Here is a 14,167-nt window from a genome sequence, read left to right as displayed (position 1 = left end):
TATATGAAATACACATCTAGTATTTAATGTAAGTAATAAATTAACAGAAAAATTTCTGGAAAAGTTTAAAAAAATTAGAACATATGACTCTGATCAAAAATCATTCGCATTGACACTGCATTTGTATGAGCCTAAGGCATATGATTATCTTCCGACAAATAGCCTATATCTTCCTCACACTAGGACATTAAGAAAGTAATCTTGTCATACCTGTTCAATAATTTCAATAAGATTGTTTTAAATAACTATTCTCAATGACATTTTATTAACACTACATTAAAAGGTGGCTACAAAACATTGATGGTACGCCTGGGGTGATTTCTACAAACCTTATTGACTAATGGAGATGGGGATCCTCTAGAACTGAAAGATCATGACATTCAATCTAGTCATGGATTATGAAATCACTCATTGTCCTTGATATATTTGATAACAAACATTTATTATAATGTAAGAATGAAAACAAGATGTAGATGTATGGCAAAATCTTACTAGAACTATTGTTTTTAGCAATTTATGATTTACTTTTTTATTTATGACTATCCATTTTCAATGATACTGATATTTTTAATTTTTTAATTATTATTATCCAAATTATACACATGCCTATATAAATTAATTTGATTATGGTTATTTCTATGCTTAATCATTTTATTTACTTGCCATAGGTATGCACAGCATTTAATAAATTAATGATAATAATTAATAACACAACATTCTAACTGCATAAAATATAATAAATTAAAAGTACAATTTCTACAAACCTCATTGGTTATGTTATGGTGATGGGGATTCTTTAAAACTGAATGATCATGATCTAATAAGTCATGGATTGATGAATCACTGGAATGACACATTATCTTCAATAAATTTAATAACAACATGTACTACAATTTACGAATGAGGAATATTTTGTAAAACATTAAATGAAAAAAAATTTAGTTTGAATCACTCACATCATAATTAATAAATTTTAATTAAATTGCAATGTTAGCTTGAGGAGCTTGAAGCTTAAATTGAACAAAATTGATAAGTTGTTTAATATATTTGTTTAATTTAGTATATTTTTTATTCTCAGGCCTAAGCATTATAAATAAAAATTTTAAAACCAATCAAGCAATAGGATTTAGGATTTTAGGAACAAGTGCTGTTAGTGTAGTACTTGTAGTAGTCATAGTATGTAGTAGTGTAGTGGTTGGTAGTCTCTGTCTAGTCTAGTCTAGTCTCTAATCTGTTAATGTTCGTTAGTGTTATCGTTATCTGTTATTTATTTTAATTAGTAATCAGAATTAGTAAATTTAGTTTTAGCTTAATTATTAGAGTTTAGTAATTTAATTTAATTACTAATTAGTCGTCGTTAGTGTTGTTACTTACAGTTAATCTTAATGAGTTAATCTGTTATAAATAATGTTAACAGTTAAGTGTTAGTGGTTCACAAAAAACTTTCATTTAAACTGTAAAAAGATATTTAACCGTCATACCGCAGTATCTATCCTAAAACAGCATCTAGTATCACCTTTTAAAACATTCCAAATAAAAGCAATATTCCGAAATTAGTAAATATACAATCGTAACTTTTGACTTGGGCGATAAAAAATCACCCTCCAATTCTCCTCCGGAAGTAAGCTCCTTGTTCGACCGCCAAAAATGAGCGAAGGCCGTTATATTTATTCTAATTATATGATTCTAGGCATATAATTTCAATTACATAATTTTCTTACAATCTTACCCCACGTTTTTTTAAAAGTAAAATTTGATGCAAACTGTCAGCAAAAGCCGACTGCGAAGTTACTGAAGAAGGTCAGAGGCCAGGTTTTGCGTTTGCTGGTTTCACCGATTCATTTTCTGTTGGTCTGTCTGTTGGCTCGTAAGCGTGTCACACGATGGGGAAAGTGGCGTCAACTTTGATCAAGCGACCTCTTCAAAATGTTGCAGTGGAGCACAGAGCCCACAAACTTGTTGAAAAGTCCAACAAACCAAAGACCGCCCCACTGCACCCATCATCGGTCGATCAAATTCAATCCTACATCTCAGGTTTATTTTGTGTCTTAAAGTACATTTATGTGTCATTCTGTTATTATTCATGTTTTTATCATAAATAAATTAAAAATGTACTCTAGAAGAAAGTAATGTTAATGTAGGTAGTTGTTATATGTTATGTAATGTAATGTAATTTAATAGTAATTGTAACTGTAAGTAATATGACATATGATGACGTTGCATCCTTGGGCATAAAAATAAAACCACATCTTCAAATAAGCTTAAAGACCAATGACTGAGCATGGAGATGCTGACAAGTCTGATCTAGGTTCTCGGCTATTTTCATGTGGCACATTTCCTCTGAGTATTTGAAATGCATTGAGGTTTTGCTATTTTGACCCCTATTGTGAACATTTGTAATAGAGGTCAATTCTTTGAAAGCAATTCCCAATTGATGAGCTAAAAGTTCATATGTGGATCATGATTCCTTTAGGTATAAGTCAATCTTCATAGTGTTTCTTATAACTCTTTGAGGATTTGATATGATTTTTAAAACATTACCTATAAATTATAAAGTTTTGTCATTATTTGAAGTTTCGTGAAATGAAATTTTTTTAGAGCATGCTGTAGTTTAGTTGTATTATTATTGAGAAGTTTAGTTGGGTGTTTATACCATTCATTTTATTTATTATTTATTACAACTCTCTTTTCACTATTTTCAGAGGTTTAAACAACAAACATGCAGTGCATTTAAATACACATGAAATAAGGCATCACTCAAGTTGCATGTTATAGGCATGGATCTTATTTTAAATTGAATCTGGTCACTGTGATGGCAGTGCCAGTCACTTTAACATTACACCATCTTGTCACCCATGTTATGTCATTTGCTGAGATTCAAACAATTTTTTATTTTAATAGATGAACTAACAATTGTTCACAGAAAATAAAGATGAACTGAAAAAGGAAATTATGGATAAAAATGAAAGTCTCCATAACAGACTGAAAGGAATGGTTGTTAACACTCCACAAATAGCAGAGGTGAATGTTTGTTTATAAGGAGGTTGACATGCTAGTCAAATTGTTTGAGGTTTTGTGAAGTTGTATTGTTGGTTGGTTGTTATATTGGGTTTATTTTGTTTCTGATTTGAGTCTGTTTTGATGTTCGTTCCAGGTTACGTTGATTATGTTGTGTTTCTGTCAACTTTTTTGTCATTTTTTAGTTCTCAAAGTGTTTGGATGCTTCTGAAGCTATTGCTCATGGGGCATTTTTAATATGCTTGTTTTATATATTTGTTAAAAAATATGTTTCATTCAATGCAAGATAAAAACGAAAGAAAAAGTTAAAAAGAACCTTCCAGAAAATCGATCAAAAGTAGAAGACCCTGAATTTGGTTATCTTGAACCTGAAACTGTAAGAGAAGGACATGTGACTATCAAACAAGCCATGGAGTTTTTGAGCAAACATTTCACTGATCCTATAAAGTACCCTGTTGAAGATATTGCCAAAGACTATAAATTAAATATTGAAGATGTTCGTAAGGTAGTATCAAGATTTTATTCTTTGGCTCACCTATGTTCACTTATTTGCTCGTCCGTCTATCAATCTGTTTTTTTTATTTATCCTTTTTTTGTTTTCATGATTTTTAATCACTCTTTTGAAATTTATTAAATTCTGGTAATATTTTACAGTTCTTGAATGAAATTTTAAGATTCAACGTTCACTTCATTAAATTCAAGTTACTACATCAAGTAAATTTTTATTTGCTGCAACAGATTGTCAAATACTTCAACGTTTTCATCCTTCAAATCCCGTCAAAACCGACTGACAGCAAAGAACCATTAACTAGCTTTTTGAAACCTTCAGCTTTAAAAAAGTTATTGACTGACAAAAGTGAAAAAGATAATAAATAACAAGTGGCGTGATTAAAATATTTTAGGAAAATTTTTATGTAAGCATCTTCAATACATAATTAATATTATTTTAATTTGCACCAGCAGTTAATTATTATGACTTTTATTCATTTGGAAATGTGTACGTATATAATATATTTAAACCGAATTAATTGATTTTTATTGTTTTATTTTTCTGGCGTCACTATGTCCAGGGATTTCCGTGTTAATCATATCGTTAAATGTTGCTTTAAATCGAAACTTTTTGCCATCTCCCGAATCTACTGCTTCCAGAATGCGTTTTAGGCGCTGCACATTAAATTAACTGAAACCTCTGTCAGTTAGGACCATCGAATTCCGTAACTAGGCGTATATGAATAATGTCTTTATTTGTTAAAAAATAGGAAAATGGTCTGAAACACTCTTCTTAGGTTCAAAAGAATCGTAACGATACAAACTGCATATGTGAATGCTTGATAAGTGTGTGGTTGATTCCTTTAAACCCAGGAAGAGTGTATTGACCTTCAACCTTTTAAACGACACGTCATACTCGAAGTATGTTATAGGTGGAAGTCTTTTTGTCTCGAACTCGGTCTCTGCATGTACTGCTAAACAGCACATGGCGACAACTAAGCCGTCATGCGCTTAAGTTCTGAGAATGTTTTTGGCCCAAATATTTTTGCAACAAACATGATTGAAATTGAAAATATTCTGTCAGCGACAAACGACGTCTGTTTGTTTCGAGTTCCATTTTATTTTTTTGGCTGCTGTTATTTACGAGCTCCAACAATGCAATTTTTAAAAAATAATGTTAAAGTTCGTTTGTGACGTCGAGATGTGTGTCCGATGTTTTCTCGAGGTAGTCAAGGGGTGCGGCACTTAATGAATTGAATCGATTCGTAACGATGTTATATCATAAAAATGCACAACACTCATCTATGACAACGTCACGAAAAATAGTTAACGAATGCTTCAAAATAGTGAAATTCAATATATGCATGAAGCTTGACGACTACGACGAATAAAAAGATATCGAAGGAAATTAATGGATAGTTGATGTAACGAAAATGTTAATAGACGAAGATTTTCTTAGATTACATCTTTATGAAAGAATTATTCGCTAAACTTGATCAAAAAGGATTACAAAAAGGATCAGCCTGAAATAAAACAAAGTGTAAACCAAAATCTAGAAATGTTGTGGTAAAATTCCAGACGATGTTAAATTATATCTCGAATCTTCCTTAAGAATCAAACACGAATTTTAAAAAGCTAGGTGTTGATTCGTGTTTTTTTATTGAGCTTGAATTTGATGAAGTTAGCAAACATGCAGACATAGGCACACGGGCAAACAGTAAAAGTGATTTCGCTGTTTATGCAATTAATTCAATACGATTAGCACGCAAGAATAAAGCAGTTAAATTGCACACACACACACACACAAATATATATATATATATATATATAATATATCTGTTTTTTTGTGTGTCTGTGTCTCTATGTTTGCATGTCCATGATTACTTTACTGAGTTCGTTTAATGATTTGTATTACGATCTCTCATTGTTTTGTTTTTTAATAAAACCATTAAATATTCAGCACAAGCTTTGTTTAAGCAATTATCAGTTTTGAATTAACACTATATAACACTTACTGATTAATTTTTCATGTTTATCGAATTGCAGTTAGGTTAGGTTAAAGAGCGGCATACTTTCCTACTTGCAAACATCACTAACGCCTGTGTTCCAACCATCATAGCAAACAACTTTCGCTGCTACTAATACGCATAAATATACAGAATGAATATATTTTCTACTGTAGTGGTATGATGAATAGTGCAAATGCCTGTGCAAACAAACACACAGACGATGTATATAAACAGCCATATGAACTCTGCTAACTTCGCAAGGTCATTCTCCGTTTATATCTTTGTGTTGCTTGAGTTTTTTAGTAAAAATAATAGTTAATAAATTGTTTGAAAAGCATTTTATCCGTCAACACTGAATATGAGTCATCCAATTCCTGAACCATTTGTGTGGGATGAGTCCTTCAAAGTTTTTGTGAGTTTTCATTTTTATTCTGCTTAATTTGTTTGAAAAGTTTAAGTTCTTTCATGAAAAGTTTAAATAGAAATTTATTTGCAGGCATTGCAATTGTGTCTTTGATATTTTTGAATGGCAATAAAAAGGAGACGAACAAAAAATAATGTATCATACATTTTTGCGAACCAGGCAAAATAAATAATAACGGAGCCAATATTTTTTTAGCTTCCACAAAAGGACAATTGGTGGAAACTTTATAACTTTTACTTCTCGAAGTTTTCTGTATTTTACTGTTATTCCATTAATTTAATTCATTACGGAATTTATAAAAACGAATTTTTAATGATCATTTCAACCGTTAAAGGTCAAAGGCTGTTGAATGACCTCAACTCTTTAATGACCTTTTAAATAACGTTCGTTCGCCAACAGCGTGCCTTTGTGATAAAACCTAGTTTTAACTACTTTCGCAAAATTTTTGTAAATTTATTTAAATAAAAACGGACCTACAGGCATTGCTGTTGTTTTTTTTCGGTGTTGAATTTCAAGAAATTTCTGCAGCTCTCATGCGATGAAATCACAAAATAATTTATCATAGTCGAAACTTTTTTTACTATCTTCACACAACTGCCAAATTTGCTGACATACTAGTTTAACCTTAATAAAATTCTCTACTAGATGACGTTTTTGAAATTGTTTGTGTTGATTTGTAGCTTATTTATGTACTGTTTCTGAAAATCTTGTTATTATATGACATTAGTTAGGCATAAAACATAACAAAAATATCACCTTTCTTAAACCACACCATTTTACGACGGTATAATTAACATTTTCAACTCTGTTCGCTTCAGTACGACAAATTGGATGGAGAGCACCAGGGCCTCTTCCAGGCGATCTTCGATGTCGGCAAAACTCCAAACGATAGTGGGGTCCTCGCCAAGCTGGTGGAACTCATGGACAGCCACTTTGCCCACGAGGAAGTATGTACTCTCAGTCATTAACGAAATTTTGCTCCATTTCTGCTCGTCACTTCTTTTATTCATTCTCTTTTGATTGTACTTAATTGAAATTCTAAATATTTGAAAATTGAAATGAAGATTCTTTTTATTAATTTTTCATTATTTAGACGCATTTTAAATAATCTTGAATATTCTTAAGTACAACATTGGCTGTGCCACACACACACACACACACACACACACACACACACACACACACACACACACACACACACACACACACACACACACACACGACAATACTTTTTATTTTTATTCATTAAAAACCAACCACCTACATGCATGCCGAAACTAAAGACCGAAACGTTGAATGATTTGAGAATGCCCAAAACTTAATCACAACTTTACACACAACATATTTTGTGACAGCGTGAAATGAAGAAAGCAGCTTTTGACGGACACGATGAGCACAAGGATAACCACGATGAATTCCTCGCCTCACTCAAGAAGTTGAAGACACCTGTGGCGCAAGAGTCTGTACAGTGGGCCAAAAACTGGTTTGTCAATTTTTTTTGGATCGGTACATTGATATGCGTTTACAGACACACACACACGAATACAAACGCTCTCACACACAAATACAAACGCTCTCACACACGAACACACACATACACGCACATGTCGTGTGCAATATTATTTTCATGAATTCAGTTGCAAATGAAGTTATTAATTACTTGATATTTGCTTAGGATTGTGGATTGAAATGGCTGCCATCATTCAATCTTAATTAAGAAAGCTGAACTTTTTTGAAGACATTTTATTATGTTTGAGTTACTCTTAAAAATTATCTCTCACAGGTTGGTCCACCACATCAAAGTCACCGATTCAAAATATTCAGGAAAGTTGCACCTCTGAGTTCTTCTCACGTGTCCTCATTTAATAAATTTATTACCTGAACTATTATTTTAATTTTTAAATTGACTTGAAATGTTTTTAAAAAATTTTAGTAAGCACAATACAAAAAGTATTTATTAATAACAATTAAAACTGACTTGGGAACTTCATTTGTTGATGAATATTGTATGATGTGTTCAGTCATGAAGATGTTTGCTGATGGATTTCATAAAACTCACAAAACTCGAAAAACAACTCACAAACAAACGAAATCCTTAATACTTGAACCAGTTCGTAACGATTACTAAACGATGCCTGCAACATTTTAAAATTCACTAAACTTTCCAACATTTAAATAGTACGACCATAAAATAAATGATGAGACCTTGTAAAATGAATTGCATGGTTTTTAGCTGATCAGTTGTGTTGATGAAGACATCGTTATTATAAATGTTTAGTTGGTATGTTGATGTGCCGGAATAAATCAATTTGATTTCGATTCAAGTGAACACTTGAAAAAATGAAAAAATTATTTTTTTTCATTAGTCCAACAAGCATCTCGACAGACATTTATTACGAAAAGGTTTCTCCATTATTGCAGTTAAACTTAACTTTGTATGTGTACAACTGATAAATCTGTCATCACATGAAACTGAGTGAAGTTTCAGAGAGACAAATGTCGCTTGATTTTGGCAGAAATTATTTGTTTACTTTTTGAACTGTTGGTCCGTTTGAAATAAAAATTATTATTAACATTCCTACATAAGCAAGTCGTGTTTTTCAAATTATTGACAACTTCACATTCTTTTGAATGATTTATATCTCTATTATTATTTGTTGAAATGTTTTTATATTGTCTTTTTCCGTAATGATTGTGATGATCGTCAACACAGTTTATGTCTGGCGTGACCTCCAATTGAGCTTTCGAATTTCTTTTTGTGAACTTCAACTCGTCTGCCTCGTCACCCAGCAAAGGTTTCCTCAGCGCTCCAAGTTCTCTTTCTCTCTGACTGTTGCGACATCTGCCAAGAACAAAATTTAATAAACGTTCTTTGTTAATAAATGTTGAAATCGTTGTTAAAATTGTGTTTATCGTTGATGAATATGTTTATCGATGAAGGGCAGTGGCGACGAGTGGACGCAGTTGAGACCAACAACCGCAACAACATTAAAAACCACAGCAGCAACATCATCATCATCAACATCAACAACAACAGCAACATCATCATCATCAACAACAACAACAGCAACATCAACAACAACAACAACGTAACCTTCTGTGGTGGATGAAGAGGCCGATGATGAGGATGAGGAAGCTGACGACTGAAGTGACCAACAGCCCCAGAAACATGAAGGAGAGTGGGAAGTGAACTGCAAACGAAGGTCATGTTGGTGTTTTCTAAGGTAGTGTTTATTGTTTCTGTAAGCATGAGTTCACCAAATAAAGTTTCAAAAATAAAGGTTATTATTGTTTGTATAAGCTCAACTCATAGCTACACATGTTTGTACAAAGCATTTTTGTATTATGCTCTATAAGTGATTCCCACATCAACACAACATTGTTTGTCTATTGCTCTCAGATATTTTTCTAGCTGTCTATTTTTTGAACAAGAAAACAAAAACTAAATTAGTACAGTTGAAAAGGAATTTAGCTCAACTGCCCGTCACATATTAAGAATGGAAATTGGTTTTGTTCAGTTAATTATGAGAGCAGAATTGTATTGACTTATTACAATTGCTTATTAATATTTATGTAATTACATCAAAATATTTTTAATAAGTTTATAATTAAAATTGGAGTAGAATAATTACAAAAAACGTGCTTGCAAAGGATGCTGACCTTCAAGCTGGTTGGAGTGTGCACTCAAATAACTGGCTGGAAAGGAGGAATTGAATGTATATGAAGACGTCTTGAATACTGAAAACGACGACGATGATGAATATGATGACGAAGATGTCGATGTTGAAGATGAAGAGGAAGGCAACGAATAGGAGGAAAATGTTGACGATGAAGATGACGTGAAGTTGTTTAGTCGAGATGCAGACGATAGTGGCAAGAATGATGAGGATGGACGATGCATGTAATTACCTGCACTGATTTGAAGATGGGACTTTTTGGTTTTTTCCTTTTTTATTTGCATGTTAATCTGCTGATCTTCAGTTTGCATGTTGGTCTGCTGATCTTTAGTTTGCATGTTGGTCTGCTGATCTTCAGTTTGCATGTTGGTCTGCTGATGGTCAGCGGATTGGTGGTCGTCGTGTGATTGGCCTCGGCCGTGCAGCACTGTCGTTAAGTTGATCACGTGGGGTGTTAAAATGTTTTGTAACAATTATTCAAGGAAGAACAAGAAAGTGTTCATCAGCTTGGCCTCCTTATTTAGATCCAAACAATTTTTGACCAAGTATTTTTTAAAGCCCTAAAAAAATAACGTGATTGTTTTTTTTTGAAATAATGAAAGATTTTTATCATCAGCCCTCACAAACCGATTGCTTGTTGAAAACTCCTAACAATTGAAACCACTAAAACTTCACTTAAAGTAGACAAATTTTTTACAAAATAACTAATTAGTCCATTTAAATGTCTAGTGTAATGACTTTAACTTAAAATTGAATCAAATTGGAGTTTCATTATAATTTGTAACAATTTGTGCTGGGTCAAAATAAGTTGAGGTCAACACAAGCGGGGTCAAAATACATTGAACTCAAGACAAGCGGGGTCAAAATACATTGAGGTCAACACAAGCAGGATCAAATACATTGAAGTCAAGACAAGCGGGATCAAAATACATTGACGTCAAGACAAGCGGGGACAAAATACATTGAGGCCAAGAAAAGCGAGGTCCAACATGTTCTTGCGGCACATCGAACCTTCAACAATCCAGTCCAGTTTGTGACGATGCTTGCAGTCTTTCGAATAGAATTCTATTCGTCTGGAAGGCGTGACAAGCAGGGAGCTGAGGAGGAGGTGGGTGGAGTTGATTATCGGATCATCTTGATGGCATTTCTCGAACCAAACTTGCTCAGCATCCGTCTTGAAATGGAAACTCACCGAACACAGGCATGTTGATGAGTTGTGTTGGGTTGCTTCGTTGACTAGATATAGAAATTGCTGATAGTATTTAAATGAAATCTAAAAAATAAAACAATAAAATTTTAGGCACATAATTTGAGCATGTATATTTGCATAAAAAATTGTTAAATAGTTTTTTTTATTACGCAACTTTCAAAAAGGCAAACTTTGTTATTTGAAGTCAGCCACATAGTTTAAACTTTAAAGCACATAAACAGTAACACCCACCTCTTGAAATAAATAATGAAAGTTTAACTGCGAATAAACTCTCTGCATGGAGTTGAAATAGATTGTTTCGTGCAATGTTCAGCTTCCACGCTGTTAGTTTCGACGTACCACACACGGGATGGTGGGGCAGCAGGAACTTGCTGGTGGTCGGGCTGATCGGCCTGCACCCAGCTGAAGGACGACTGCGCATGAGGTCATAGGAGGAAAAGGAGTAGTATGCTACGTGAGGAAGTTATTTGAAGTCGGACACAAACCATCACAGTGAATAAATATTTTTATTTACTGAATTTCAAATTCTATAATCTTTAAAATCTTTTGATAATATAAGTATGTTAATAAATAATGTTCCCGTGGAACAGTTTCATTTGAAACACCGTCAATCAACGCTGATAAAGCTAACTGATTTAAGTGTTTTATTCAATTTTGTCGGTTGTTAACGTGGTCAGTGTGGTTGCCACGTGTTGCACTGTCGCTACTACACGTTGCCGTGGTTCGAATGTTGCTCGTGCCGATGCGAAGGTTGAAGACTTTTGCGCCTTGCACTATGTAAATCAAAAAACATTTTTAGTGGTTTGCATGTGCAATGTACCTAAAAAAATTTTTAATCAAATTATGAAAATTGAACTGCGATTGAGTTTTCGGAATGGAATTAACATTTTTAACACTGGCATCAGACTTGCTACTTGATATTAAAAACATCATCTGCATTTGTTGAAACAAAATTGAATAAAAAAAAATAAACAAGAATTTAACAACCACGAATGCATTGATATTTGAGCAGCAAATGGTTCTTCAATTCTTGACCACAGCCTCCATGCACTCCAGCAAACACCTCCTCAACATTCACCACACAGTCCTTCCTTCCTAGACACAATGCATTTAGCAGTTGAACGCCATCTACGTGACAGCCCACCACACCGAGGTCGTCCCTCACACACTTGCCGACAGCAATCCTGCCATACAACGCCGACACGATGAAGAGGACATCGTGAAGCTGTGAACAGCGGACACTCCAGGTCTCAAAGTTGCAGACCTCCTTCTCCACGCTCGCCACGCTCTTCAGTTGGAACGTCATCAGCTGTCATTCATGTTGAAACGTTGTTCACTTTTTTACACAACCGAACGACAACACATGAATTGAAATTATTTAATTTAAAAAAATTAAATTAAAGTTTGGCACTGCAATCTGCGCAAATATATCTACCAATAACAAAAATACAATCAAGGGATATTTGTTACAAACATTAATTAATACGTTTGTTACAATGAAACACAATTCAGCAATTTAAAGAAAAAGTTAAACGATATTATAATAATGCATTGATAGATTCGAACAAAACCATCGGACAAACGTTTTAAACACGCCGCAACCGGCTTCTAAATGTTCAACATCCATGACATATAACACACATGCAACATACAAAACACACGCTCGCTACACTGTAGGGGGCATCAGCCATACATCAAGTCTTATTTGAAGTTTTTTTTACGTAAGTGAATTATAGAGCAGTGAATTCGCTTTTTTATCGGAAATGCTTTTGCGATCGTTTGAGATGGAGGAGGAAGAACTTTACATAATAATTTATTTGAAAGTAGATTTCCTGACAATCCTTAGAGATCAGAATTCGAATTTGAATCATTTGAAAAAACAACAGTGCAAATAACATGCAGCATAAATAAACAAAATATATCAGGTAATAAAATTTAGACAAAAAAGAGTTGATTGATTCCTGGAAGTCATGGCATGCAAGCATGGCGGGCGCTTCATCAATTTATAGATTCGATTTAATTATATCTGGATCGGCTTAATAAAAACAATCATTATTCATTAGAAAAGAAAGTATGTTTATATTTGTATCAGTCACTTGTATTGCTTTGTATAGAATATATTGTATGGTATGGCATGGAATATATTATATTGTATGGAATATATTGTATTGTATTGTATGGAATATATTGTACTGCATCGTTAATCTGTATGTTCAATTAGGTATGGTCGTTATGCATCGTTTTGTGCTATGTAAAAATATGTTGCATAACCTCAGACCAACCGAAATAAATGTATGTATGTATGTATGTATGTATGTATGTATGTTAAAACCAAATCAGCGATGAGTGACACTAAACAGTCAAACATCTGAAAAAATCGGTTAACAATTGATATCTCGTTATTCGTTCACGTCGGCGTTTAATTGAACATTTTCGGTAACACAGACTCGCAAAAACCTTTGCAGCAAACAAGATATATTATTCATGGCGAAAAATAGCTCTCTGCTGTCGCCGGACCTGCCACTTATCATTTTGCAAATCTTTTTAAAAAATATTGAAGTGTTGTTGTCCATCGGGCCAAGAACCTCGATGCAAACAGGTAAAAAATCCATCGAAGGCAGGGCACCTTCATATTTTTTAAACTTTTCATCCGATGCCCTGGTTGCGGCCAAACCACTTTCTTTGCTGGTTAAGTGCACGTACCGTTCCGCTAATGTGCCCGGAACGGTTACGTCCCACGCCAGGCATCTACCGGCTCTCCAAGGAATCAACGTGCAGCCATCCGGACGTTTTCCATCCAACGCGGAAATTCCCGAGGGCTCTTTAAGAACGGGTATTGAAGCCTTGGAGAAAAGCCGGCAGATGTAATCATTTAATGCGAAATGGCGCAACTGACGACCTCCACCTAAACGACAGACCAGGCCGTGGTGACCGAGTTCGTTAGCTTCCGCACCGCACCTACACAGATATTTATGGTGGACCGTTAAACCCAGACGAAAACCAATGGCCATCCTGACCGTCTCATCATCCAGTCGGGTACCCACCGATGAGTTGGGCCAGGATCTCAACCAACCGCAGCTCGCGTCGCTTGACGCGGCCAGCAGACGAGCCGAAGTTGCATCGTCGGGACTAGAGGACAACAAAAACTGAAAAGTTGTTTTGTATGCCTCTTCCAGCAACCGAGCTTGAAAATGTTTTGCTCGGTTGGGTGATGCTGGTGGGGTACCAAGATTCGTGAAAGATTGCCGGAGCAGGGCAGACTGCAGGTCGAGCGTGGCAGCGGCAGATGATTTGTAAACAATAGGTGCCAGCTGGACCACGCTTAACAACCCCAGTCCCC

At 34.4% G+C, this 14,167-nt stretch overlaps 4 protein-coding genes across 4 annotated transcripts in view; 2 read left to right on the top strand and 2 right to left on the bottom strand.

The window, feature by feature from the left end:
* The first annotated feature begins 1,763 nt into the window (after positions 1-1,763).
* HELRODRAFT_185592 (hypothetical protein) lies at positions 1,764-4,046 on the top strand. Its single transcript, XM_009019605.1, has 4 exons — positions 1,764-2,034; positions 2,924-3,021; positions 3,305-3,523; positions 3,757-4,046. Exons 1-4 carry the CDS (start codon positions 1,884-1,886, stop codon positions 3,892-3,894), a joined length of 606 nt encoding a protein of 201 aa, XP_009017853.1. The 5' UTR covers positions 1,764-1,883; the 3' UTR covers positions 3,895-4,046.
* Positions 4,047-5,793: 1,747 nt separating this feature from the next.
* On the top strand, positions 5,794-7,917 carry HELRODRAFT_111854 (hypothetical protein). Its single transcript, XM_009019604.1, has 4 exons — positions 5,794-5,928; positions 6,759-6,887; positions 7,296-7,423; positions 7,724-7,917. Exons 1-4 carry the CDS (start codon positions 5,875-5,877, stop codon positions 7,779-7,781), a joined length of 369 nt encoding a protein of 122 aa, XP_009017852.1. The 5' UTR covers positions 5,794-5,874; the 3' UTR covers positions 7,782-7,917.
* Positions 7,918-8,424: 507 nt separating this feature from the next.
* Positions 8,425-11,256, bottom strand: HELRODRAFT_172943 (hypothetical protein; the record flags this gene model as incomplete). Its single annotated transcript, XM_009019603.1, has 6 exons — positions 8,425-8,782; positions 9,035-9,131; positions 9,601-9,636; positions 9,850-10,044; positions 10,629-10,869; positions 11,167-11,256. 6 exons carry the CDS (start codon positions 11,254-11,256, stop codon positions 8,425-8,427), a joined length of 1,017 nt encoding a protein of 338 aa, XP_009017851.1.
* A 219-nt stretch (positions 11,257-11,475) lies between these two features.
* The window catches only part of HELRODRAFT_172942 (hypothetical protein), a gene marked incomplete at both ends in the record, with an annotated part of 2,904 nt that continues 212 nt past the window's right edge, over positions 11,476-14,167 (bottom strand). Inside the window, 3 exons of the mRNA XM_009019602.1 lie at positions 11,476-11,600; positions 11,815-12,136; positions 13,413-13,648. Coding sequence (XP_009017850.1) covers positions 11,476-11,600; positions 11,815-12,136; positions 13,413-13,648 — 683 coding nt within the window. The remainder of the gene's footprint in view (positions 11,601-11,814; positions 12,137-13,412; positions 13,649-14,167) is intronic.

The sequence above is a fragment of the Helobdella robusta genome (assembly GCF_000326865.2).
Source record: "Helobdella robusta unplaced genomic scaffold HELROscaffold_25, whole genome shotgun sequence".
Lineage (NCBI taxonomy): Eukaryota > Metazoa > Annelida > Clitellata > Rhynchobdellida > Glossiphoniidae > Helobdella > Helobdella robusta.
This window is presented reverse-complemented; position numbering and strand designations above follow the sequence as displayed.

What these genes read in the sequence shown, in the direction of transcription:
- HELRODRAFT_185592 (XM_009019605.1), top strand. Translation starts at nt 1,884, where the DNA reads ATGGGGAAAGTGGCGTCAACTTTGATCAAGCGACCTCTTCAAAATGTT. An exon ending in AATTCAATCCTACATCTCAG is followed by an intron (nt 2,035 to 2,923) that starts GTTTATTTTGTG and finishes AATTGTTCACAG; the next exon opens with AAAATAAAGATGAACTGAAA. An exon ending in ATATTGAAGATGTTCGTAAG is followed by an intron (nt 3,524 to 3,756) that starts GTAGTATCAAGA and finishes TTGCTGCAACAG; the next exon opens with ATTGTCAAATACTTCAACGT.
- HELRODRAFT_111854 (XM_009019604.1), top strand. Translation starts at nt 5,875, where the DNA reads ATGAGTCATCCAATTCCTGAACCATTTGTGTGGGATGAGTCCTTCAAA. An exon ending in GCCACTTTGCCCACGAGGAA is followed by an intron (nt 6,888 to 7,295) that starts GTATGTACTCTC and finishes ATTTTGTGACAG; the next exon opens with CGTGAAATGAAGAAAGCAGC. An exon ending in GTACAGTGGGCCAAAAACTG is followed by an intron (nt 7,424 to 7,723) that starts GTTTGTCAATTT and finishes TATCTCTCACAG; the next exon opens with GTTGGTCCACCACATCAAAG.